Below are 26,050 nucleotides of genomic sequence, written 5' to 3'. Positions count from 1 at the left end.
CCGCTACATTATGCGCTGTTCTGCCTAAGTTGTCGGCAAATGAAGGCTGATTCCGGCGTGATTAGGCATAGACCGAGGACGTCAAGGCGCTGACGTTCAGCCGCCGTCAGGACGTGTGGTTCCATGTAGTAATGTCTGTGGTTCTAGTGCGGTGTAGGGTGACCCTAGTTCTGCTCGAAGACTAGATAGATAGATATATAGATGATTACTTGCTTGGGGGAACGCATCGAGATCTCTGGGTGGGGCTGCGGATGGACAGGACCCCGTGCACGACATCAGCCAATGCCAGAGCGTGGAACGCATCGAGAAAGTCAAGAGCGCAAAAGTGGATCGATTGAGGAGTAGGCATGGCCTTCAATAGTTTTCAACTAGCTTAACCACTTCGATATAGCCGTCCTGTGACGCAAAATGTATTGGCGTCCGTCCATCGTTGTCAGTAACAGCGGCATCGGCCCCTTTCTCAAGAAGTAGCTTCACCACTTCAAGATGGCCATCCTGTGATGCCGCATGCATTGGAGTCCATCCATCTTCGACAGCGATGGTGGCATTGGTCCCATTTTCAAGAAGTATAGCTGCAATTTTTACAGCGCCATTAGAACACGCACAAACCAATGCCGATCTTCCCAAACCGCTGCTTTCATTTACGTCGTATCCCTTCTCTTTAATAAGGAAGCTGACCTCGCTTGTCAATTGATACCTCACAGCGTAGTACAATGGCCCCAGCGGATTGATCTCCACCAGTCTGTTTTCTTGTTTTGAATTTTCCAACTCTATCATTGTCCTCCACGATATCCATGTTTGATTTCTTACGTCCAAAAAATCCCTGACAACCTTTGACACTGCTGTGTTACTATGTAAGCCTAAGTTGATATGTTGGTGCCAGGATGTGGCCGCGTAGTTGCGGAGCGAGACGCCAACAGGGGATTTTGAATTGAGAGGGCTAATATCCCAACATCTCTGTGAGCTGATATAATGGATACATGCTTTTGCAAGAGATGTGTTCTGTAATTTCTCATGGGATGCATGCAGGTATTGGTTTTGCCTCAACCAGGTCGGCAGGGGAAGGTTGGGAAGAAGATATTCCCGGACAGTAAAGTGCACTAAACACACTGTCTGGTGGCCAATGTCTGAGCCTGACGACTCGCTCCGAACCATTAAGAGGGGGCTGCAAAGACCAACAATCTCGGTTTCAATGTAGTCGGCATCTAGGGCGTCCGGGAGTTCCTCCAACAGTAGGTCTTCAGAATCGTCGATAAGGGCAGCTTCAGTGATCTCGCAAACAGTAAGCGGCCGGAGTGCAAATGCTGCCCGACGCAAGAGGGAAAAGGCACGAGCTTTGTCCGGCTCTCCATATTGAGTAATTCTGGTCCAGGCGTGATCGTAGAGATGGTCAAGTCCAGTCGGGCTATTGTTGATGGCCTGCTGCAGCTGTTTTGTGTTCATGCCTTTTCTTAGAGCAGGCTCTTGCATTGTAAGCCAAAGAAACTGGCCGTCACATCGACTGGCCATTGCTTCGGATAGGGATGACCGGACATTATCGCCTTTGTTTGGCAGCTTCCTGTCGATGATCTCTCTTGAAACAACGGTCGTGTCTGGCCGCACGTCGTCAGGCGATATCTTGTGCTCAGTAAAGCTGTTGAGAGCGTTGTCTGTGACCGCGTATCGGATCCTCTGCTCATCGCGGCTTACTAGAAGGACTCTAGTGTTTGTTCCTAACATGGCATCTGCAACAGATCGAAAGAATGCCATGAGCGAGGAGTTTCCTGTATCTAAGGAAGTGCATTCATCTAGTCCATCAGCCACGCAGATGCAGTCAGGAACAATGTGGAGGAGCCGCTTGAAGATCGTCAGGGTAGTGGCACGCGTCACAACAGGATCGCAGTCCGCCTCCCACCTTTGACGGACGTATTCAAACGCATCTTCGTGAGAAGACACGATCTGAGAGACCCATGCTCGTATGATTGAGAAAGGGTCGTCACGGGTCTCGAGATCGGAGGAGAAGAAGTAGTGGGCGACGGGCGTTTGGAGTGTAGAAGACAGGTGCTCGACGATGCGGGCACAGAGGATCGTTTTTCCGAACCCTGGCGGCCCGTTGATCCACAGCAGTTTTGCGTTTGTATTTGACTCTAGGGAGAGCCATTGTGTGAATGCTGGTTGGGAAAGAATCCAGTCGCAGGTGCCCACTAGTCTCCGTTGAAGTGAGTCGTGATACCGGTCGTTTGGGAGGCGTTGACCAAGCCATGAGTGAATTTCTCGTCGCGTCTCAGCTTTGTGACGTTAGCCTAGGCCTATAAAGTACAAGCGCGGCCTTACCTCGAATCTCTCCTTCGATTCGTGCCAGGATCTGTCGCAGCTCGGCAGACAAACTGTTGTTTAAGGAAGTCCCTTGTCTCAATTAGATAAAAGCCTTAATTATACTTGGAGATCCTACCTGACGCATCTGTATGCGTGTCTGCCGGCCTAACGTCCGGGTTGTATATCTGCCGTGAACCCTTTGCGGTGCGTGGCGGCACAATATTATGCAATTCCTGGACTAACCTCTCAAACAGATTGACCTGCTCTGTGCGTTCTCCCTTACCCCAGAAAGCCCATGCCAGTTTACGTCTCCTTGGCTCGGACGACGGGCCGTTTCGAGCCCGCGACTGGTGCGACCCTAGCAAGTTGTCGCCCATCCCGGCGGCTTGGGTCGAGCGTCGAGAAGACGCATGGCTGTCGTCGCAGATGAACTTGATGATGAAGTGTAAGAGGTCACGCACAGATGTTGATATGCCTTTCTCGTCCAGCGCCGGGTGATGATCGTCCAGCAGTCTCCCTTGATCGATCCCTACGCCTCGTCCCCATTGCTCGAAGCGGACTTTGGCGGCATTGAACAAGGTATCTTGCACGTCTGCATCAGCCCGGGCTGAGCGATACGATTGCACCTTGTCGATGGCCTCAAGACAGGAGCTGAAGAGACCAGCGAGCCCGACAATGCCAACGGCGAAACTAGCAGGCTCCATTGTTGTGTGCTGTGACAAGTTGAGTCGGCGAAATGTCGCTTATCTTTTTGCATTCGGCGGGCTTTCTTCCTTTATTAGGCGGTGGGAAGCACTGTTGTAGGCAGCAGCGTGGCGCCTCGCAAGGTTGATTTGAGGGGTAGCGGGGTTTGCAGCCATAGTCGCCTTGGACGTTGTTATCGAACTCTTGCATATGCATGCTGACAGTCATCACTTGCGAGGCAGGGCTAGACAGGGCTTGTAGGGCAGTGTCAAGAGCCAACCAATGCTCTCTATTGGGTCGTGTTGGCGTCTCACGCCAGAGACAAGGAGCCATGTGTTTTTGTGGCCTCCCGTGCAGCCAAGGCGCTAGAAAGGCTGGCGAGTTTCCAACCCACTAAGCAGGTTGTGTGTTACTTTACGACTAAGAATAATGCTTTTGCACGGCCAGACCTGTTTGTGCAATCACGCACGGCCAAGATCGAACTCCGTTGGTGCGTCTTATACGACTGGAAGACTTGGCAGTCGACCATTAGTAGAGTGTCCCGCCAGTGGACAATGTTTGCTTGTCTGGGCGTTTGCCGGAGCCAATCCATATCAGGAACGAATAGGAACAGGTCAGGCGACTGACTTGCTGCCGTTCTCGTCTGCCTCCAGGGCCCACGTAGGGTGGGCTGGCTCGCCTGCCAACTCTGTCGGGAGACCCCACGAGCTTGCCTTGCAGACGAGGCCAAAGGCAATCAAGGCAGCTAGGGAATGGGCAGCGGACCTTATCAAGTAGTCCCTGCCAGCCGTGTTGGCAAGCGATAATTCGGCAGGAATGTCGGCTGCCACGAGACGGACGCCGATGCAGCTGGGATCGTGAGGGTAGTCGGTGTCGTTGAGAGCCTTGACGGCCTCGCCGAGGCCTCTGTGGAAGAAAGTGCGGTAGCAGCCGGCCATACTGGGCCCGCTGTTGAGTGGTGGGGAGGTGGTGGAAACGGTGACGGTGACGCAGCGGGAGTGCTGCACCCGCCGCCGCGGGGGGGCTGCAGCGCCATTTGCCACACAAGGCAGCCTGGGGACCGCTTCTGGTTGTTGGCCTCGTGCCGGCCTTGCCATCCTGACAGTCCTCCGGGTAGAGGCTGTATTTGTACACCTCGTAGCCCCGCCCCCCTGCGAAGATAGGTGAGCACCCTGGGTCTGTCTCTAGCCCAGTTATTTACCGGGGTGAACATCTCGAAAGCAGGGTGGTATCTCGTGAGCCTCCTTCTTTCTTCCGAGCAGATAAAGGGCGCTTGTAGTAGGAGTATGTCGATCTGGGCTGCGCAGGCCAGATTCAATGCGGTTTCGTATGCGAGAGGTCGTCTAGCCACGTTTGCCTGCATGATCTGCAGGGCTCTAGAGTGCTGCCTTCTTCTGTTGTCCCTCATTTGCTGGGTTGCAGTCAATCTCACCTCCTCTTTCTCGGGATTGTTGATGCGACTGCTGTGTCATAATTCTTCACGATCTCTCTCCCTCAGCCTGGATGGCTCGTAGCTGCGCCTTGTACCTCTTCTGGACTACGTCTCTTACCACGTTAGGTTTGGTAGGGTAAGCTGCATCGAAGGCGGCGTGGGGCCCGTTACACGACGGGCATTTAAAAGGGCAGTCACAGTCATTATGGCCCTCGGTGCCGCCGCAGGGCGCCTGGTGTTGATCGGTTGTGTGGGAAGGAGAGCTACACTTGAGGCATCTCTTCCTTCTGGTGCGCGTTCGTTCATTGTGAAAGCCGCCGCAGCGGTGGCATTGGGGAGACCTGTTTCCCTTCGGGAACTGCAGGTTCACAAAAACGCTGGCCCCCATCAGACGGGAGGCGTCTTGGTAGTTGTCCCACGGCTTCCGCCTTGAACCAGGCTGTCACCGTGCCTAGCCTTTCGACTTCGTCGTGAACTGGATCTCTTCGAGTAGCTCCTCGGACGAGGTTTCCAGCTCGTTGTTGGTTATCAGGCAATGCCTGGTGTAAGGGACGTTTGCGATATAGGCTCGGATCCAGGTATCGCGCTGCTCGACCGCTTGCGCCTGGAGAAGGGCAGCAATCTATTCTCTATTATCCAGCAAGACTTTTGCCCCATCTGCCGACGAAGGTCAGAGTGCCAATCCTGTCTTGACATGGTCAATCCCCTTCAGGGCTCCTCGAACCTGAGGACTGGGCTTCTCTCAAACGAAGGCATATATGTTGTAGGCTTTCTCGTTGAGAAGCGGGCTTCCAGGTCGCAGACGCGCAAAGATGCGCAGGTCTTTCAAGGCCGTCGCCGTCTTTGCAGCTTGTTTTGCGGCTTGTTTTGCTGGCGTTTGTTCATCCCGTTTTCTGGTCAGTGGCTGGCTCGCTACCGCCGCGTGCGTGCGGACTGGTACTGGCTGGTTTTGAGCTGTATGTAGGGAATGCTTTTGGGGACTTTGGGCGGTCTCGCTGGGTTCTGCGCCGACACCATGCATGGACCTTGCTAGGCCACGTTGGTTCCGGGCTGAACGCTGTTTCTTCTCCTGAAGCTCTCTCTCCAAGGACTCAATCTTCTTCAGACAGTCTTTCAGGAACTGTTCCCTCTCGGCGTCCCATCGTAGGAGATCCTGGACGACATTGGAGAGCTTGCTGATCTCATTTTTAGGCCTAGCATTGTCCTGGTGGTTGAATTGCTCAACCAATCTGACCTTCGTGGTCGGGTTCCGGACTCGTCCCGACCGTCGAGATGTACTGGCGTCCCCGTGAACCGTGACCGATGGCTCTACACCTAGGGAGACCGCCGTGATCGTGAAGTTCAGCTCGTGTGAGTTGACGATGGAAAACAATAGCGCGGTGGGCCGAAGCCCTCTGTAGTCTTAGTAGATACTAACAATGGGTACCTTGTGCCGATATTTTGGTTGTGTTCGAGTCCCTGCGATGATGTAGAGAAAACCGACCAAGTTTTTTACTCCCGTAAGCCAGTCACGTGCCGGTGAACGTTCGAAACGGGTCGATCAATGGGTCGATCAGCGGAGGTTGGTCGGAGTCATAAGGTTCGCGGGGCAACTACGCCAGATGGGCACATTATTAGCCATGAATCATTGGCTGGCTGGAAATCTAGGGACCAGGGTGGGGCTGCCTTCCGCCTAGCAGCAGATCCGAACCTACTAGTAAACAACCTGACGTGACGTGCCATCAACTCGTACAGTCGCCGAAAATGCCATGAATTCGAATCCGATCAGACGAGCGAACCCACCAGCTTCTTCTACACAAAAACGAAGCGCTCGCCATACACCCAAAACCGTCCTCCCCCCCACCAGTGTTCGCCATCTAGAGGGCGACAGCATGGGCAGTTGCAGTACCCATCGCATCCTCGATTGGTTGGCCTCGATTGAAGCCGGCTCGCTCTCCACCATCTTGGCCATCGAACCCCGCCGCCTACCGCCGCAAGATCCTTGCCCTCCCTCTCGCTCTCGCAAGCGTCCTCATCTTCTCCTCCGACCCGGCGCAGACTATCCTACACCAACGAAGCGATCTCGACCGTCCCTCCCATCTCCATCCACGTCCGCCTCCCAGACACACCAGCCCAATTTGTATCGATGCAAACCTGCCGACGACCCATCAGAAGCCTCGATGCAGGACCCGAGTACGCCAACTCGCGGCGGTCAAAAGCGACCTCTCGAAGCAGACGATGACGATCTGGACGCAAGCATGTCCACCGGTGGGCCCCAGACTCTCGACGCCCACGACATGACCACGCCCAGGCCTGCCTTTACCCTCCGTGACAGCCGTACCCAGTTGTCGCGGGACAACAGCCAGTCCTCTCTATCGCTACGGTCTGGAAGTACCAACCGATCCGGAAACCAGTCCCCGACCAAGCAGCTGAAAGGGGCCGCCCTCGATGAGTCGGGCTTCGTAGTCAAGACTTTCCTCGACACGTCGGTCTCTTTGCCGCCTTCGCTTATGCAATTGAAGCTGGACTTGGACAGGATCAGGTTCGGCATAGACCTGCTGCCGTCGCGATGCCGCACTGAGGTATGCGTACATACACAAAACAAACCCCCACCCAAACCCTTCACGCTGGCAACACCATGTCTAACCGGTTATCTCCTTATGAACAGCTCGGCCACCTGGTCTACCCCCATGAGCGATCTTCCATACCACCGCACGCGTTCCGCGCCGACACCCCGGACACACATTCAGCCAACCAAGACCAGCGCATCCCGTCCCTCGCGTGGGTGAACAAGACTGTGAAGGAGGCTGCCAAGTGCGAGACGCTTCTTGAGGCCGAGGCTGCCTGGAACAACAAGGTGCATGACAGGATACTCTCCTGGCTCTGCCGTGCCGACGACGCCGAGGAATTGCTGGACTATGCCTACTGGTACGGCTTCATACCCATATCTCGAAAATCAACTGTTGTGGAGCCCGGGCTAACATGTGATGCGTCCGGCTGTAGTCCCTCCTCGCACATATTGAAGAATTTCAAGCCCCTGTCAGCGCCATCAAAGATGATCGACTATTGCTTCATCATCCGACCCGACTACAATGTCCCCGATCTGAGCAGTCTTGTTGATGACGTTCGTCATGCCCGGCCCGGCAGATCAATCAACCACACCGACCTGGGCGAGCTGGACCGCAACCCGATAGCGCTCTCAATCGAGACTAAGCGTCTCCGGGAGGATTGGGGCAAGGCGACGCTGCAGATGGGGACGTGGCTGTCGGCCCAGTGGAGGAGCCTCGCCACGCTCGGGTGGCGGTCCACGTCGGCCATCCAGTTTCTCCCGGGCATCATCGTCCAGGGCCACTACTGGCACTTTGTGGCCAGCGTCCGCCAGGGCTCGCAAGTCTTTCTGTTGACTGATGTCTATATCGGCAGCACTGCGGACCATTACGGCGTTTACCAGATTACGTCATCTCTCCACATCCTCAAGCGGTGGTCTCTGGAAGTGTACTGGCAGGCTTTCAGGTCTGAACTGCTTCGTTTGTGAGTCCCCCTTGCACTCACACCCCTGTTCTATTCGAGCATCCAATCAGATAAGGTCACAGCAAATGGCCCATTCCGGCGTGCCCGGGAGCTGACGCAGTCAAGATAGCCGCAGTTGAGCCGGGGCATAGTCTTCTTGACGAGCTTCAAGAGCCGTAATTGGACTGGTAGCAATGCTCAGCAGAGGCCGTGATCAAAAAAAGGCACGGCACATCTTTACTGGCGCCTTACCTTGCCCGCAGACCATTTTGCGATTGCCAATGAGCCTTGGCATATCATGACCGTTTTTGGAGACGCCTAGGATCTTCAGGGTTGCGACCAGGTGCGTCCCCATCACGGCAAGCCAACACAGACCTTTCTCGCAACTTGGTGAATGCAACGAACCTATTTTTGCTGACCGTCCGGTTTTATCCTGTCCAGGTGGCCAGGTGCTAGGTACGCTACTGATGCGAGTGCCGCGACGTCAACAGCAAGGTGGTTTCCAGCGCGCCAGTAATTAAGCGCGTAGATATTAACGCCACATACCCACTTCCGACCACCCCCCCATTCCGACCACCCAAAAATGCCTCACCGCCACATCCAACGTCCCACCTCCTCCTACTTCTAACTATCACAACATTTTCACCACTTATCCAAATCACCTTATTTTTTGCATATGCTTTATTCTAACCCTAATGGGGCAGTATGCCGAGTATGAGATCAATCAGGCTGTTGAGGCTGTAGGAAAGGGTATGAGTCTAAGGAAGGCATCCATTGAGTAACGTCGTGCACCCACCTTTGGGCCACCCAAAAATGAGGGTATTCCCACCAACACCAGTGTGTTCAATTGATTACTGCCCCTATCTAGATGCCACTACAATACAGCTGCCAGCTTCACTAGGTAAATCAGAGTCGCTGGATTCAGCTGCGTTATCCACTTTTTCACCAGCCTTAATTTGCGCCTGCTGGATGTCCTTGATGTTGGCGAACTTAGTGTTTGGATCCAGCTGGACTGCCCTTCTTTTCCTTACTGCAGTGTTGGTGACTTGGGCCTGCAGAAGCTCCAGCTTCTGCTGGGCAGTTGCCAGCTTATATGCCTGCTCGCTGAAGCCTTTTTTCACCTTCATAAACAGGAGGCGTTGAGTACTGGCATCATTATCTAGCTCTGTGAATAGCTTCAGCTGGCCAGTCAGATCATTTGCCTTCCTTGGCGTCGACCATACTACTACAGACGACGCAGAAGCCCATCCCTCAGCTTTCTTGCCTCTAGACTGCCCTTTGCTGACCTGATGAGATGATGCTGATGGTATTAGAACTTGGTTAGGGCTAGCATTAGCGTAGTTGGATGGGGGTAAAGTCGAACAAGCTGAAGAGACTCTGGCGCGGATCGGGTCTATTATTAAAGTGAAATCCAGAGGGTATAGCAAGGAACAGTGGCTCGATAACCAGCAAGAGGGCCAGTGCTGAACAAGCTCATGGTGCTCCCGCAAGTGGCGACATGAAAAAAGTACTAATGACTATAGGACGGTGTATGGTTACTACAAAGGGCATTGGGAACCATGGAGCAGGTGGTCCCCTGCGATGGGAAGGATGGTTATTAATGCTTATCGTCAAGCAGTAGCTGGTGATTTAGGGGCGGCGCAGGTGTGGTTCGATATTTTACACGCTATGCAATCAGACGTTCAAGCTGTATGTACTGACGATAGTTGAGTTAGTTTAAGTAAGGCTAGGGAGATAGAAAAAGAGACCAACATCAAGAAGTGTGTCTAGTGGACGCGATTGTCAATTTTTGAGCACGCTTGCAAGTCGACTTACCCCCTTCTGGAACACCCGTTTTATGACATCTAGCACGCTCGTCTTAGCAACCCTATTTAGGCATGCATGTATTGGGGCTGTCAAGTCAGACCCTCTGCATCCTCCTCGATGTTTTTATCTATCATAGCTTGCGTAAAGGCCTTGTGAAACGCCGGGAAGAAGTCTTCCTTCGTGATGTAGGTATTAGTTACATCATACATGTCCACATTAGAAAGATCCATCCTCGGAGTGAGCTAGATCAGGGGTTCTCCCTGTCAGCGCTGTACAGCCTTTGCCACCTTGGGAGACTCCGCGTCGTTGGTCTCTATTGACCTTTTAGTGGCGCGGGTGCATGGTTTGGGCGAGCCGTTCGGGAAAGGATGCGAACGGCTGAAACTTTAGGCTGGTTGTTTGGATGACTAGACAGGCGGATGCGGGAGGGGTCGTACATGGGTGGGTGAACCTGTCAAGGGCGGCTGCAGGCACATGTGCCGTGTAGACGACAAGATAGTGCCGGTCCTCAGTACCTCCTACGAGGGCGTGGACCTGAGTAAAGAGTGTCTGTTAGCAAATGTGCACCAACGACTAGGGAGCATACACGTACATTGAAGCTCTTGGGCGCGGGACGGGCCTTGTGGCCATCACAGTAGCGGCGGCGCTGGGATTGGGCCAGAGCAATAAGCAGAGCAACGATATACGGATCCCGGACAGGTTCGGAGGGAGTGATGTGGTTGGGGCGGCGATGGTATAGACGCGCAGTGGCCTTGGAGCTACGCGGGAAGTAGATATGTTGGAGAGAGGCCTTGCGATGAGAGCGGAGGAGGCTCTGATCCAGATAAGCGATTGTGGGTACGCGGGATCCGTCGGTCGGCAGCAAGGACGAGCGAGGGTGGGCACGAGAAAACGCTGCAGGGCATGTGGATACTGTGAGATTCGAAGCAAAAGTAAAGACGCTTGCTGTACCCACGACAGCTGTCAGTCAGCGTCTGCGATCTAGGCCAACGAGTAGGCTAGGGATCTAAGGGCGACTCGCGTTTCGACTCGCGTTTCCTGGCGTCTCTATGCACTTAGTAATTGAAATTATTCCTCGAAGTTTTAGAATGCGTGTGGACGAAGGAAGCTGCTGCAGACACCGAAGCTATGGTTCTTACACATTGCTGCAATAGCCGTCTTAAGCACTAAGAAGGCGCTACTAAACGCCTGGGGTCACCAGCTGTCAGGGCCGGATGAGGGCCGGCCGACCGGGCCATTGGATCAGGCGGTAGGATGTAGGACAGGGGACATTAGCTCTTGCCCTCTCAAATTTCTCTGACATCAGCATCAAGCAGCGCAACATCTCTGCCACCCCGGTCGTGCCAGTACTCCGCTACCATGGCTGAGTTTCGGAACCGCGCAGAGCTTTCCGTTATTTCTGTCCTGCCCATGCTGCCCTCCCAAGAAACCTCGACCATTACTTTATTGCTCTTACGCCTGCCCGTTGTTGCTGTCGCAGTCCAGTGCGAGTGTATCGCCAGAAGGTGCCACTTGTTGCGCTGGTCTTCTCCCAAAGAAGCCCGATGATCAATTCTCGATGTATATGCCAGCCACGCTTCGAGGGCTTCAGTCTGGATCACTCGCTCTGGCTCCCACGACGTCGCATTGTCGCTCCACAGGATGCGCAGCTCATTTCGAGAGCTGTCACGTAGTGCGATCCTATGTCCAATAACGGACTTGATTTCTTGGTGTTTCTCGATCAGTTCCTTGCCTTCTATGGGCTCGGTCACGGCGGGAGCACTCTCACGATGCTTCGATGGGCTCGATCGTTTGGACCAGAATGCACTGCTCGACTGCTTGGAAGCGGCAAGAGAGCAATTGACGATTATCGTCTCGTTCGGTACAGCAGCGTGGGGAGCTCGGTTAGGTTCGAATTGTTCTCGTATGCTGGGAGACGCAGCATAAAGTCAGCGCGCAATTGTATCTAGCAGCAAGGGAGGAGAGACCTACGACTTCGAGACACTCCATAGGTTCTGAAGCACTTGACGCAGTAATCCGCTGCTTTTCCGGCTTCGGGTGCGTAAGTGTTTAGGGGGTGGCGCAGCTCTTTTGTGCACTCCCCAACGATGATGCATCGCTGTACGCCTGGATTCCGGTAGCAGTTGGTGACGAAGGGACGTCTTCGGAGCCTGGAAATAAAGCTGAAGGCTTCACCTGGAGGCCCAGTTCGTCGTAGCTCTCGGCAAAAAACGATCACATGCTTTGGGCCAATCAACAAATCGCAGGCACCCCTATTGTGGCACTGGGCACGCTAATGTGATACGTGGGAGACGGCTGTTACAGTTCAGTAATAACAACACAAATTCTCCTCAGTCGTACCTGGGTCGCTCACGTTTTTCCCCCAGTTATGCCTGTGGCTGTACAGTGATCAAAGCTTATGTAAGTAAGCGAATCAATTCTCTTTGACCACGAACCAATTTCCTTTGTCAGCGAATTGATTACCTTTGTTAGCGAATCGATTTCCTTTTAGAAGCCATTCAACACCTCTCTGTCCGCGAACCAGTATGGGCACCCTTGCTGGTTTCCCCGTATGCGTCTCAAGCTTTCTTGTGACACAAACTCAGACTTGTGCCGGAGCTTGAAGTACACACAAGACTGAGGAGGTAAGATGAAGTTGCTGTTTCTCTTGAAAATGCCAGCCAATCAACAACGTCTACAGGTCATAAATGTTTACGGGCAAACGAGCGGCAGGACCTGCACGTTTCCATCAATTGCTACTACTGAATAGCCTCTGGACAGATCCTCACTTGTTTAAGCTTAATAACCCAGTACTGAAACAATAGAACGCGGACGCTTTGCTGTTTGACGGCATCAGTGATGCATGGCCGTCACTTTGCAAGTCTTCTCTCATCCCGCCCCACATCCAGATGGACGAAGCCGCAGTCACAGCGAATAGTGCGGCTGATAGCAGGCCAACTATCATCGTACACTGGCAAAACGCCTTGCTGCATGCCAAACAGCAAGGCCAATTAGTCACTCTGTCATGGCACAACCCACAGGAATGACTGCAAGAGAGTGCCAAGTTCAGTGCGACGCAGGGATGGCAGCTGGACCGGATCATGAATCGTTTTACGAGGCAGAATCCATACTAAATGACTTGCCGAGAGTTTGCCGTGTCTAGGAGAGATTGTTGGGTCGCGGAGCCTTGTCGAATGAGGCCTTCTCTCACGGCGAAATGATCGGTGTTCAAGAGCTCATTGCCGCACGGACTGGGACAGGAGGAGTTTCTGAAGACCCAAGGACTAGTCTTCTGGCGTCTCGCCAGTCGACACTGTTCTTAACCAGGATACTTTACGTCAGGAAGCCGGGTAAGCCAACACGTAAGGATACGGAAGTCCAACCGTGCGCCAAGTAGACACTCAAGAATGCCTGTAGACCACAGATACCTCATGGGCATCTGCTTGCACATCCTTACCACTCACCTTATGAGGGCGTGCCTTTTCAACCAGATTCTTTGATCAGCTGGGGCGAGAAGCAGATGAGTGAGAGCTCGGCATTAGGTTAGACGAGATTGCTTTGCATGATAACGTCACATACCCACATTTCGGCCACCCAAAAAGAGGGCATTCCCACCAACACCAGTATGTTCAATTAACTACTAGCTGCACCTAGATGCCACTACAATACAGCTTTCAGCTTCACTAGGTAGATCAGACTCGCTGAATTCATCTGTGATATCCTTCTTTTCGCCAGCCTTAATTTGCGCCTGCTGGATATCCTCAATGTTGGCGAACTTGGTGTTTGGATCCAGCTGAACTGTCTTCCTTTCCTTATCTGCAGTGCTTGTAATCTTGGCCTGCAAAAGCTCCAGATTATGCTGGGCAGTAGCCAACTTATATGCCTACTCACTGAAGCCTTTTTCACCTTTTAAACAGAAGGCGTTGAGTAGAGGCATCATTATCTAGCTCTGTGAATAGCTTCAATTGGCCAGCCAGATCCTTCATCTTTTTTGGCATCGACCATGCCACTTCAGGCGACGCAGATAACCATCCTTCAGAATCTTTGCTTCCAGCCTGCCCTTGGCTGCCCTTAGACTGCCCTTCGCAGGCCTGATCTGCTGGCCCTGGTGTTAATAGAAGCAGCAATGGGCTCATAAGGGATTTGGCCATGGAGACAGGCCATAGGCCGGTATATTTTCAACCACTTTTGATGTTATCCATCGTCAAGCCTGCCAGACGAGCCTTCTGATAACAGCCTATGAAGTTCCTCTTGCCTACGATAGTAGAATTATTCTACTGACTGAGGTATCTAAGCTCCTTCCTATAGGCTGCCTTCACAGGGCTAAAGACTAACTGGTTAAGTGGCTGGAAGACATGGGAGGTGTCTGGTGGTAAGAACAACAGGTGGATGTTATTAATATAGCAGAGCCACATAAATTTAGTCGTCGTGTGACTTCGATGACGCTGCATAGGTCTATCTGTATTGGGCACCCGGGATTAGCGTCATTGTTGAGTCCGAATAGCCCCACGAAGAAGCAAAACTCTGGATGTCGTCGCTGCTCCGATTCGGCAACTCTAATTACGGCCCGTATTGCTGCCTGAAGGCGCTGCAATGCCGGCTCTTCAACTCTGCCGGCCTCTAGAGTCCTTTGCAGATTAGGCACCCAACCACACCCTTACGTGGTTGGTAAGGGTATAGGAGCCGTGGTACGTGATCATTTTCTTTGTCGACATTGGTCATATTGGGCAGGATACAGAGTCAGAAAGGATGACATGTGTTGCATGCGGTCAGTCTGAATGTCAACGGATGAGACGGAAATGCAAACCGAGAATTACTCAACTTGTTAACGTCAAAAAATGCCAACGGAGCTAGCCATATCCGGATTTACCAACCCCCAGGGTCGCACCTTAAGTTTGGGCAAACGCGTCACCCGAATCAGGCACTTGAAACTTCATCAATGTAACCTGACGCCTATCACGGCTCCCGAGACCACATTCCAACACGCTAGGCGTATCGCTGAGCTGCACGTGCCTCACATGGGGCGGCCTTGCCACTGACATGGGTCTGGTGCTTAACCGGAGAGAGCAACAACGGCCGAAGCCTGTACCAACAGACACCTACAGGATCATGCGTTCGCCCACGGGAACGTCGGAAGGGCAGCCGAATGGGGAGTCCTCGCGCATGCATCACCCTCATCTCTCGTTGTTGGGGTGATGGTACGCGAGTATTGGCTATTCGCCGATTCTGTGGCTATTAATGCAGTTTTGAGGCTGCCATCAGGGCGCCGCTCTCATGCGAGGTCCAGCGCATCACGCTGGCGCTTAATTAAACTATACCCAATGAGGCAAACATTACCCCGTGCACTTCCTTGCCTGCAGCTCTTTACATATATGGTTTGGCTCGATTCTCCTGACTCTGATGCGGGAACGTACCAGAGAAGTTCATCGCCTAGCTTATGTTGGCAAGTTTACTACATCATGGAGAAACTTCGCGACTCAATTTCGAATCTCATCGCCGCAGCCAAACCTATGGAAATCCGCCCGAGACTCATACGCGATTTCCTGCAGGAATCAGAATCATTCAACCAAGTCATACAGGATCCAACACTATATCAGATCACATCAGAACGCGAATGGGCTGCTTGTATCGCTTTATTCGATGGGCTTGCCTCCCGCCTCACAAACCAATCCACTCCATATCCCCAACAATTCCGAGAATGGGATTTGGCACAATACAAGTGGCTTGACATTGGCTATTGCACGCGCCTCCTGTACGAGCTTACACTATCCCTTCACGTTACTGCCCAAGAAAAACTACAGTTAGTTCCCCTAATGATCATGGATCTTATTAGTTCTAATTCTATCGCCCTCAAGACCTGTGCCTACCATCACGCAACAACACTTGCTGAAGTTCAGAGGCAAAATTTTGACGCATGTCGCGGACGATCTGCTCTATCTGCAGCATCAGATACGACATTTGTCCAGCTTGTCGGCGCCGACACTGGTAGCTGAGGATGCAAAAACGGACACGAGTATAGCATCAATCAATGAAGCCCAGCGCGTCCTATGCTAACGGTACTATAGGTGACGAGAATCTCGGGCAGTTGACTCACTGTATATTCGACGCCGGCCTCCATCCCACATCGTCCAATCCAGAAGTGCGGGAATTGCGGAAAGACTTCCTGTCAAAGGTCGCTCCTCCAAGATCGGCAGAATAGATTTACTGCCTAGCACTATGGATAAGGGGGCTTACAACAGTATCGAGGACTACAGGCAGCTGTCTCAAGAATATTTATCCCCTAGTTATGCTTCTGCTCAGCTTCCCTGAGCAAGCCTGGCATTTCCCAAACAGTGGTTCTAGGTTGATTAAAATATTTAATGGAAGTAAACGGTCTTAAAAGCCTGCATACTTATGCAATGGCATACACCACATCTAAAATCACGTCTCTCAAATTCATACTACATATCAGCCTATTAGATGGGGGATTCTCATCCTCTTGGTTGAGCATATTCGGAAGCAGGAAGCCAATCCCAGTGCAACCTCACTCATCTTCATTAATAGCCTCCTGTGCAATGATACTTCCCTGACTATCCAAATACCATGAGCCACAACCTCTGCATAAAAATACCTATCTTTACTCTTCGTCCGAAGCCCCTGAAGGTGAATTTGTCCCGACCTGCATAACCTAAAAGCCTATCCTCCGTCAAACCAAAATCTCGGCTCGATCATGGTCGGTAGCAACCGCGAATGCCCTCGCTGTATCCCCGGTTTTACCCTCAATTGGATCGTCTTCAGGGGAGGGTTCAAGACCTCAAAAGACGCAGACTCCGCTGCTACACACCTTAACATGGTCTGCCAGAAATGGAATGATCTTGACGTGGGCGTCAAGTCCGACTGGATCAAGAACCTAGCGGACAAAACTTTTACCTTGTGACACAGTGGGAGCCGAGGCGGTGTCTTAGCATCCGCATTCTTTCTCAATCCGAATGATATGAGCATGATGCTGGTATAAAGCGCGGCGTTCTCAATGCCCATGTGGAAGGCGAACTTGTGGAAGGTGTTTGCGCACGAGCTGGGCCACGTGATGGGATTGAGGCATGAATTTTCCCTCGATACGGGTCCGCAGACAGGAAAGGCCAAAGAGTTCATGAAGGCTGAGCAACCGGGGCTAATGAACAAGAACTCGGTTATGACGTATGGTAGGGTCCCCCGAGATCCAACAAGCCGAACAAGGCAGTGATTCAGCTTTTGACCTTGCCAAGCCGAAGCAAGCAGCGACTCTGCAGCGACTTCAATTGATCACTGGGAAGAGTTCTACAAGTCCTGGTATTCGATTATCAGCTCGTCATCTGAGGTGATTTTTGAAGAGCGTGTTTCTCAGTTTGAGAAACATTATCTTACTGACCATCTCGGAGAAGACGGCTATTTTACGTCCTTCTAGCTTAATCCATATAAGGAGAGGCTAGTGAGAATCTGGGTTGATCAGCGCATCCATCCATTTTGGCAATGTGACTACTTTGCGGGTTGAGGGCATCCATACCCTGCTCAAGCGCACTTGAAAAGATCCATCGATGTTGAATCTAATCGAAGCTTGGCGAGCGATGAAGCACGCGTTCCTTAATCAGCTGTCGGATCCCAGATCAAATCAAGTCAAAAAGCAAACACGGATACCGATTGAGCTTTTGGGGCCCATGTATGGCGCAGTGCTTGGTTGTGTATCGCAAGAAGCCCTGCGCAAGGTAGAAGAGCAACGGAAGCTGCTCACGAAGGATGATACAAACCAGTCCACGGTCTGTACGGGAGCCTTCTCTCGAGTGTACGGTTTGCCATGTTTAAACAAACTGAAAACTTTACAAGAACAGAATCTTGTTCTTCTACATGAGCACTTCCATGCACATTGGCATTTGAGGCGCGAAGGAGCGCCGCAGCTATTTCTGAAGCCTCGCCAGCGCATTGAGCCCAGGTTGCAATTGGAGAAGTCCAGTAATCCGAGATCAAACAATAGGCGAGAGCCAAGTGGGGTTGAAATCGTTGAAGTCGCGTCACGGACGCCAAACAAATGCAATCGGTGTCATGTGTGGTTGGCCATATAATGACTTCAAAGGCATGCCCTCGGCGATACTCGCAATTATTGCCTGAATCAGCACCTAGACCAGATCCAGTCTCAACATCGAGTGCAAGTTTTACCCCTACACCGAAAGACACTGAGGGCCTTCTGTTGAACGTCGTAATGTACAGTGCTGATTTTATGCCCTGGTCTCCACAAAGACCATAAGTGCTGTTTCCATTTCCTGCTTGCTACTCCGAATATGGGTTTCGCTGCGCATTCCTGTTGTGTAGTTGTTTAATTAGCCTGCCATCTTGAACCTAATCCCCAATTGTCCAACGTCCTATTTCCATACAGCAGTTGAATCACAACTGCGTTGTAAAAGCGGGGGCTCGCCTTGCCTGCAGTTTAACTTGGCCGAGTGCCTAACGCGCCAGAAAAGCCTACCTGAGCTTTTCAGAGTCAATCGTCCTTTGCGTTCCATTTTGCACCAGTCTCTTCACAGAAACAGGAAGATTGCGGGTCACAGTGTCTAGCTAGAATAGCCGAGGTACACTTTTCTGATGGTTTCTGCTTACGGTTAATTTCAACTCACGAACATCATACAGTTCTAATGGTTGAATATCAGGCGAAATGACGGTAACCAGCAAATATGGGCAAATAGGTATTTTGCCTACGAAGAGAGCGAATCTGATGACGGAACTCCTGATCCAAACATGACAGACAATGGGGGTTTCGTGGCCAAAAACAGATTTGTTGCAGCAGGAACTAGAGCATGCCTGATGTTCAGAATCCACAGTCACACGATCTATGATCGGTACAGTCCACCCGCCAGAGGTGTGTTGATGTTAAACCGGAATCAGCGTTTCCGAAGCTGCTGTTGTATCAAACTGAAGGGAATCTTCTTTTTATACTTATTGGGAGTAAGTTGATCTGTTGAGGAGTCAACGCCTGTGAAGAGAGTTCGGTTTAGCTGAACCAACTGACCCGCTTCTATAGATGTATTGATTTTTACCTTCTGAAGCAGGCTGTGGTATTGCGGGATAGAGAGGAAGCCCAGTATGCTTCTGCTTGGAACCCATCCTGCGACCAGGAGGTGATGTTTTGTGGCAAACGGGGTTTTGTGGAATTTCAAGTCGTCCGTGGTGCTGCCGTAGGCAATGCCAAGTCTTTGAAGAACGCGCAAATCGATGACCGCAACCTGCAGGGAGACTTCGGACCGTTGTGCGACAATTATATTCCATAGGCGTCGTGGGGATGTGCTGATGGATATATAATTTGTTGGGGCTTCTTTGCCGAGGATGTGGCTTCTGGCCCCCAAACGTGTAAAATTGTTGGTGATAGAGAACTCTCGCCAATTCCCACATCGAATATCTCCCCTTTTTTCAAAAAATCGGGCATGACTACCATCTTTGAACACTCTCAAGGCGATATCGTTGTCTGATGGATCCTGCAGTATACCTGTTTACTGTGAGATTCACACGCATCGTATAAGGTTTGATCCGTCTACCTGAGGTCAAGCAATGAATCATCGTAGTGAGAGTTTCCCATAAAAAGTCGATTCCCACAAGAGCATCTTCCAGACGACAGTCCAACACCTTCTCTTGAATTTCGTATGGTTGCTCATCGAAACATGTTGTAGGGGAAGCATCGTCATCCCTTGTTGACAAGTTTCCTAGGTCCGGTAAATCAGTGAACTGGATGAAAACCTGATCGATAACATGAAATCGCCGTACTATGTATGTACTGGATATACATCATTGCCCATAATCGCTCGCAGATTTCTTCGTTAATTTGCATGCTCTTTGCATAGAGACGGTACCTGACATTGTATTTGTCCTGATATTCTTGTTCCTTTTGAAGAAAGCTTGTGTCTGGCTCTCGGCTTTTGTCGAACCAAACTGGTAAGCATCTTGTAGGGCGATCGTAACACAAACCGAGCCTCGGATTTGGTGGCATATTGGGTGCTGGCATATGCAGTGATGTGGTTGGAATGCTACGTAGGGCGCAAGCGCCTGGTAGAAAGCAATAATATCTTCATGAGTGATTGATTGCATATGGTCAATTTAGCCAGGCTCTTCGACCGGCTTCCCCCTCTTCTATAAAGTCCAGGTGACGTCTTTAATTTTTTGTTACCTTGTTTGCTGGGAAAAACCTTGTTGTAGTTTGGCGGGAATAAGACCGACAAACTCAACCTTAGGACATCATCGCCGACAACAATAGAAAGCTTGCTGTGTAACCGCCCGACAGTTTGCTGTGGAGCCCACTTTCACTGTTGGTTCGGGTGCCTACACGTTCATGGCGTTTCATCTCAGCGGCAGCGCTGTTCCACCCTCTCACCCTCCAAGAACAGTCAAGAAGAGCTGGTGTGTATACGCAAAAGGGCTGCCTTCTGGGCGTTGTTTCTGAGCTGCCAGGAAAAATGGATAACGGCCAGTCCTTCCTTCGGTTCACTGAAAATTCCGCTGCACATCCCTTTTTTCACCTGTCATTGCGGTTTTCGTTTTTCTTTCCTTGCAACCATCTCATGGCGGCGTGCTTCTTGCGAAATCCAGTGGGAACTTATTTGACTGGAGACCTCAAATACAGATTAACCTACTCTTTCGGCCAACCGGTCTCACGACTGAAAACGTCGCCACTAGCGACCTGAACCATCCACAGGATTCAACCGAGCAATATTTTGGCGAGCTTGGCAGATACTGCCAAGAATCACTTTACCAGTGCCTATCCCAAGGCTGCTGGCGAGGATTGGAATATCATCGTACAGGTAGTCCTCAACCTTAACAGATACGCCAACAAGCTCCATTCCTCCGGTATCGTTTCAAACATTCCAACCGCGAGGACCGTCGCCGACTTTGGACGTGGCTTCGGCCGGGCGCAGCCCCTTTTCAGCTTCATTGACGTCGGCTCAGGCAAATAGTCAGCCGACCGTAAGGTTCGCGAGATGCTCCGCGTCATGATGCGCGTATCTCAACGGCATTGTCGTTGACTGCCCAATCCAGTGAACAGACCAGCCCCTTCAAAAACTCGATTCCCTCGCTACCTGGCACCGTCTTCGCTACCTTTTGCAACATCATCGGTTGACGCCTGAAAACGACATTGTCAGCATCATCAAGGACTACCTACTTACAATGACCCTTACCTGTTCCTCTTATTAATGCGATGTGACGATGAGGACGACGACAATAGCGCCGACTTCTCTACTAGAGACGACAACACTACCTGTAGTACCGGACACGGGCCCTCCTGGTTGTTGCAAAGCAGCCCGATTCAATTCTCACTTATTGATTCCAGGACTAGGACTTTAAAGCGTCCAGTCCATAGGCTGGTCTATTGCAGCGCGGTGATGATGTGCAGGTGCCGGTTATGCTGGGTTTAGAAGTAGTTGAAATAAGCATTGCGGGCGGGTCCTGTCTTGGGGGGCTCGTGCACGCTACAAGAGAATGGGTTTGTTGACTTACAGAAGGAATCTGTGTGAATATCGACAGATCCCTTACCTAAGCCTCCTGTCGTTGCCTTTCTAAGGGTGTCTACGCTCCTAGGGCGCCTAGTGCTAATAGAGCCTGATGCAGCAACACAGGCGTCTGCTTACATACGCCATCAAGCTTCGCTCTGGAGGCCCGAAGCCGAGCCGCAGGCCTCGGCCACGTTAAAGTAGCCCGTCGTGCACGATCCGTCGCACAACGACCAGTAGCAGCTCAATTCAACGGCCTGTCGTCTCGATGTCTCTTTGGCCACCCGGTCCTTGTACCACTTTACGACCTCATCAGAGATCCCGTTGGCCTTCCCGGTGCCGAGCAGGTCGTCCATGCTGTCGCCGACGGCGTTGTCCTGGTCCATCGTCCACTGCATCTATGATCGCTTTGTTCAGTACAGATGCATAACAATGAGGGCCAGACAGTGTGTTGTGCTTGTTAACCCTAAGCGCAGGATAAGGTCCTCGAGAGCAGTCCAGTCCTTGTGTAGTCGCCGGCCAGGGTTGCGTCTGTAACAAAATGTTAGGTGGAGGATTCTTTGGAAGGGGGTCAGGGTGATAGGAGGGACCTTCTGACGCAGAATTATCTCCGTTGGCCTGCAGTGTATCCCCTATAAGATGGGAGCTTCTTCTTCCACCTGTAGAATCAGGGGCTGCATCCTATGATCCCTCTGTGTCTTCGCTCTGTCCGTCCTTTACGTCGCTCTCCTCTATCTTACTTTCATCGCTTTCGTCAAGGTCTTCTTCATAGGGACTCTCCAGTCCGTCGGCCGGACACTCATTGTCTGTTAGGGGCTCATCTAATGGAACGGATGTGGTTGCTCCGGCTCTTGTCGTCCTCCCTGTCTGCATCACGCGGTGGCCGCCTGCGTCGTCTGCAGCATCGCCTCGATAAGGGGCAACAGGTCGCGGGCCGACAGGACCAACAGACGTCCAGATTTCGTCCGACCAGAGGGCCCCAAACCCGGAGCCCCGGTTCCGCATAGAAGGAGTGGCTATGAAAGGCCCGGTCAAAGTGATCCCGCGTACTTGTGGAACCACAACCAGGGAGGGGGTATGGCCACCCAAATAACCCATGTTGACGTTTAGTTGTCCTGCTGCAGAATTGTCTCAGGGCATCACGGAACGCGGCGCCAAATGTCGGCTCAATCTGCGATGCGTCATGTGTAAGTACCTTAATCAAATACTGGTTTCTCCATATGTCAGACATACTCATTGATTCTTTCTTAGCGTGCATGTGGTCCTAACACCAAAACAATTGCGCCGTTAGTCCTGGCCTCAATGATGTTCAGTGATGATTGCCTTGCTGGTACGATATTCGACGATCGATTTTACAGGCGGCATAGCCATTAGAGGATCACCACTAGATATCGACGTCTCTTTCGACGTTTTTTGCAGAAGCTGAAGTAGAGCGAACATGATACATCAGGGAAAAAAAATGTCACAAATTCTGTATCAAACGACTTGATAGTTTGGATCGGGCTCGCCGTCACCATCATCAATCCCCACAACTTCTGATTTATTGGCTCGATGAACTGTTACTGACACGTCAGCAATAGCGTCTGACTACTCTGGCCTACTCGAGTGGTATCAATCTAACAGCCTCTCCACGCCGTGCTCAGGTTGTTCTCAGATGCATGACTAAAGATGGACATTCGTGTGAATGGCCACGATTCCATTGAATGGCTCTCGTTAATCTAACTAGTGGCCTCAATGTCTTACCTGAAACCCTACAGGATCTGCACGATTAGTACGAACGGGATTTTGGACGACTTCATACGGCATTCAATGCCCTTCTTGCACGAAACTATTGATCGAAATAATAACTTCTGTCAAACGGTTTATAAAAATTGTTGCCTCTATGAGAAAAGCATTCATGCTTCGAATGTGCCGAAACCTCTCAAACCCGTCGAGATCTGGCAGCCCAGTCACCTCAGAGACAATGGGTCTTGGCATGGACTTCTGTTTTTGAAAAGAGTAGGAACAATCCAACGGCTCCACACACAGTAAAATATACCCTGCAGCGTCTCAAGACTCATCTTCGGCTGTGGCAGGGGCAGAGGCAGGAGCTGGAGCGGGAGCGGGGGCTGGGGCCGTGGCAGCCGTTTCCTCGTCCTCATCTGTCTTCTCAGGCTTGCGGCCCCAGACTCCGTAGCTGAAGGAGGTTAGCCAGGCCCGGCCGGGTCAACTAGAAGGTTTGTTGCTGGGAACTTACACGTCGTAGTACGCATGAACTCCAATCTTCCTATGCTCGTTCCTGACATAGGCGCAGAACACCCTTGTCTCTTCTGGGCTCCAGTCCAGCACCCGAGTGAATAAACCCAGCGAGACCGCTTCGATGCCGCTCATGGCGGATTCCAGACTCCAAGAACCAAGCTCTCTTAGCTTCTCGTCCTTGGGCCACGGGTTAATAGGCCACATTCTCTTTTTCTCTTCGACGTCCACAAAGCCGGCATCCTCTAGCATCTGCTTAAAGCTGGCAGCCACAGTGACTGGGCGTCCTAGCTTTTCTGTAGCCTCCACAAGCAGATTTGTCCATTTCAAAGGTAGGTAGTCCTCACTCATGGTCCCATCTTGGCAAAATAGCGGAAACATGTTGTCTTGAAGCTCAATGTAACCGCCAGGCTCAAGGTTTCTAACCTAGTCAGTAAAACGAACCTGTTATCAGCGACGGCCATACTCACTCATATGCCTTGGCTATCATATCTGGCCAGCTCTTGAAGCTTGCAATCATGTTTCTAAAGAAGATGAAGTCGAAAGGTTCCTTCCAAGTCCATTCTTTTTCCACGTCGTCTAGCTCAAAACTGCAATTCGGAGGCACGCTGCACGCTGTTGTTAGCTGGTTTCGCAACAGCCCAAATTTGAAAAGTACTCACAAGTCCGGCTGAATTGGGCTGAGGTCAACGCCAAGTACCTACACACAGGTTAGCCACTCACTCAGTCTGAACTATACTCAAATGACACACGATTGCTTCCGGGTGTTCATCAGCTAGCACAAAGTCAGCATTTAAACTGATCAGGTTGATTCACTGGCTTGCCGTAGTCCAGAGCCCAGATTCCTGTGCCAGTTCCAATATCCAGAACCCTTTTGGCACCGTCCTTTTTCGGGCTGATGGCAATGTTGTCGTCCCAGGTCAAGATCCACAGATGATGGGTAATGTCTGCAGAAATGTCAGCACCGATTGGCAACCCTTCTCAAAAATACTTCTACCTAGTCGGTCTTGCTCTCTCTGCAGATTTACTGCGGCATTAGCAAAGCTCATGTGAGTGAGCTACGAGGTCATACCTCATCATTGGGAAGAACGTATTCTGGTACATGGCGGATTGATGTTAGCCATTCGACTCCAAACCCACTTAGTGGCTGATCACTCACTTCCATCGCTCATCCGATGGTACGTGCGACCATTCTCTCGGCGATAGTCGAGGATGCTTGATCGCAAAGACGCTAGCGAGTCGCTGGACTGCGCGGTGTCAGCCCCAAGGACAAAAAAAAGCAGGTCAAAGGTGCAACCAACCGAGTCGCCGATAGAAGATGCACCATCATCCGTTTGAAAATCCTAGTTTTAAAGTCAGCTTAACAACACGCTTTGACGAACAGACGGATTGCGACTGGAAGCTACCTCGGCCTCTTGCTGCTGAGCGTGATCGGCCATTTTTGCGACGTCGTACGTGAGACAGGTATTCTCGAAAATTCGGATGAGTAGGAGAGAATGAAGACAGAAGGAAGAAGAAAAGTCAAGGTGAGGGGGGATCAGGCTTGCTATATGGAATTTGTGTCCTTCCGTAAAGAGAAAGCCCCTTGTTGTTGTCTCCATGCACATGCGTGGCAACCCCGCTTGTTTGTGTCTGTTGGTTCTTCGAATTGCACTTTAGGCAACATGATTGGTTTGCGTCGCTTTATCAACTCATGCCTGCATATGCGAGATGGCCGGAATCAAGGTTCGAGTATTTCCGGTTAGACAGGGTTGTCGCATCGGTCGATTCTTCCCCGAGGTCAGGTTTACCTCCGCATGCGCTGGTCGGGAGTCTATCCAGCCAGGAAACTTTAGGCAAATCATGGGCTGTGGGTGGGAAGTTTCCAAATTTCGATGGAAGATGCACTTATTTTCCTTTCAGCTGGGATATGAACCCGTATGGAATACACAACTGGTAAATCGCTCAACGACTGTGCTGTCCTCCTCCGCTTCCTCTTTCGTCTTCTTGGTTTCTGCCCCCAAAAAGCGCAGCTACAACGCCGTCAACCGGAAAAGCACTCGTATAGCTAATCCAACTTACACATTGAAGTAGGTATGGACCTTTTACTTTCTTGAATCATCCCTCGCCCCAAAACAGAAAAGAAGTGTTTAGGCTCGGGTTCAGCCAACAGAACGGGTGAACAAAGCAAGGGAGATCCCCTCGACACCGTCCGTGGTGCCGGCTTCATACCAGGTGCCCAGTTCCCGCCGCTTAGGTCCGTTTCCGACCAGAGGCCGATGGGCCTCTTGTCTCTTTTCTCCTGTATGTCCTCAGCCCCAGCGCCCTCAAGCAGCGGGTTGAAAATTGGGGCGACAGTGCTTGGTCTTTCGACCGTTTTCGTTAACTCGACGAGGATTCAGATCGACCTCAGTACCTGAGTGTATTCAAACATATTCCTACTGTCTCTCAAGACAGGAAACTTGTAATCCTGAAGCCCAAGATCTCCACCAGGCTCCAAGTTACTGATTGGTTGTTTTAGTGGCTTCGGATCACGGAAACAATGAATACGAAGTCCAGGAGCTTTGACTAAGTCCCCTCTTCCTCGAGGTCGTCGATCTCGAAATGACAGTTGGTAGGGACTCTGTTAGCCACATGTGGTCAAAAGATCGCTCATCGAGATTCGACT

General features: G+C 51.5%; 10 protein-coding genes across 10 annotated transcripts; 4 read left to right on the top strand and 6 right to left on the bottom strand.

The window, feature by feature from the left end:
* Window positions 1-354: 354 nt before the first annotated feature.
* CH63R_14500 (Ankyrin repeat domain-containing protein 52) lies at window positions 355-2,999 on the bottom strand (the record flags this gene model as incomplete). Its single annotated transcript, XM_018309474.1, has 3 exons — window positions 355-2,267; window positions 2,314-2,385; window positions 2,432-2,999. The coding sequence occupies 3 exons, from the start codon at window positions 2,997-2,999 to the stop codon at window positions 355-357; spliced, it is 2,553 nt and encodes an 850-aa protein (XP_018150717.1).
* Window positions 3,000-3,593: 594 nt separating this feature from the next.
* On the bottom strand, window positions 3,594-3,917 carry CH63R_14499 (uncharacterized protein; the record flags this gene model as incomplete). Its single annotated transcript, XM_018309473.1, has 1 exon — window positions 3,594-3,917. The coding sequence occupies one exon, from the start codon at window positions 3,915-3,917 to the stop codon at window positions 3,594-3,596; it is 324 nt and encodes a 107-aa protein (XP_018150716.1).
* A 2,242-nt stretch (window positions 3,918-6,159) lies between these two features.
* On the top strand, window positions 6,160-7,925 carry CH63R_14498 (uncharacterized protein; the record flags this gene model as incomplete). The annotated part of the gene is made up of 2 exons (XM_018309472.1): window positions 6,160-6,972; window positions 7,059-7,925. 2 exons carry the CDS (start codon window positions 6,160-6,162, stop codon window positions 7,923-7,925), a joined length of 1,680 nt encoding a protein of 559 aa, XP_018150715.1.
* Window positions 7,926-10,464: 2,539 nt separating this feature from the next.
* On the bottom strand, window positions 10,465-10,611 carry CH63R_14497 (uncharacterized protein; the record flags this gene model as incomplete). Its single annotated transcript, XM_018309471.1, has 1 exon — window positions 10,465-10,611. One exon carries the CDS (start codon window positions 10,609-10,611, stop codon window positions 10,465-10,467), a length of 147 nt encoding a protein of 48 aa, XP_018150714.1.
* Window positions 10,612-10,992: 381 nt separating this feature from the next.
* CH63R_14496 (chromo domain-containing protein) lies at window positions 10,993-11,802 on the bottom strand (the record flags this gene model as incomplete). Its single annotated transcript, XM_018309470.1, has 2 exons — window positions 10,993-11,614; window positions 11,678-11,802. The coding sequence occupies 2 exons, from the start codon at window positions 11,800-11,802 to the stop codon at window positions 10,993-10,995; spliced, it is 747 nt and encodes a 248-aa protein (XP_018150713.1).
* Window positions 11,803-15,144: 3,342 nt separating this feature from the next.
* On the top strand, window positions 15,145-15,884 carry CH63R_14495 (uncharacterized protein; the record flags this gene model as incomplete). Its single annotated transcript, XM_018309469.1, has 3 exons — window positions 15,145-15,485; window positions 15,541-15,698; window positions 15,751-15,884. The coding sequence occupies 3 exons, from the start codon at window positions 15,145-15,147 to the stop codon at window positions 15,882-15,884; spliced, it is 633 nt and encodes a 210-aa protein (XP_018150712.1).
* Window positions 15,885-16,394: 510 nt separating this feature from the next.
* On the top strand, window positions 16,395-16,601 carry CH63R_14494 (uncharacterized protein; the record flags this gene model as incomplete). The annotated part of the gene is made up of 1 exon (XM_018309468.1): window positions 16,395-16,601. The coding sequence occupies one exon, from the start codon at window positions 16,395-16,397 to the stop codon at window positions 16,599-16,601; it is 207 nt and encodes a 68-aa protein (XP_018150711.1).
* Window positions 16,602-19,435: 2,834 nt separating this feature from the next.
* CH63R_14493 (C-x8-C-x5-C-x3-H type zinc finger protein) lies at window positions 19,436-20,634 on the top strand (the record flags this gene model as incomplete). The annotated part of the gene is made up of 3 exons (XM_018309467.1): window positions 19,436-19,453; window positions 19,965-20,080; window positions 20,376-20,634. The coding sequence occupies 3 exons, from the start codon at window positions 19,436-19,438 to the stop codon at window positions 20,632-20,634; spliced, it is 393 nt and encodes a 130-aa protein (XP_018150710.1).
* Window positions 20,635-21,314: 680 nt separating this feature from the next.
* On the bottom strand, window positions 21,315-21,554 carry CH63R_14492 (glycosyl hydrolase family 18; the record flags this gene model as incomplete). Its single annotated transcript, XM_018309466.1, has 1 exon — window positions 21,315-21,554. The coding sequence occupies one exon, from the start codon at window positions 21,552-21,554 to the stop codon at window positions 21,315-21,317; it is 240 nt and encodes a 79-aa protein (XP_018150709.1).
* A 1,663-nt stretch (window positions 21,555-23,217) lies between these two features.
* On the bottom strand, window positions 23,218-24,842 carry CH63R_14491 (TAM domain methyltransferase; the record flags this gene model as incomplete). The annotated part of the gene is made up of 7 exons (XM_018309465.1): window positions 23,218-23,344; window positions 23,405-23,824; window positions 23,874-24,011; window positions 24,066-24,103; window positions 24,220-24,350; window positions 24,563-24,746; window positions 24,810-24,842. 7 exons carry the CDS (start codon window positions 24,840-24,842, stop codon window positions 23,218-23,220), a joined length of 1,071 nt encoding a protein of 356 aa, XP_018150708.1.
* Window positions 24,843-26,050: the final 1,208 nt, after the last annotated feature.

The sequence above is a fragment of the Colletotrichum higginsianum genome, chromosome 11 (assembly GCF_001672515.1).
Source record: "Colletotrichum higginsianum IMI 349063 chromosome 11, whole genome shotgun sequence".
Classification (NCBI taxonomy): Eukaryota; Fungi; Ascomycota; class Sordariomycetes; order Glomerellales; family Glomerellaceae; genus Colletotrichum; species Colletotrichum higginsianum.
Note: the sequence above shows the minus strand (reverse complement) of the source record. Positions and strands in the feature narration are given on the sequence as shown.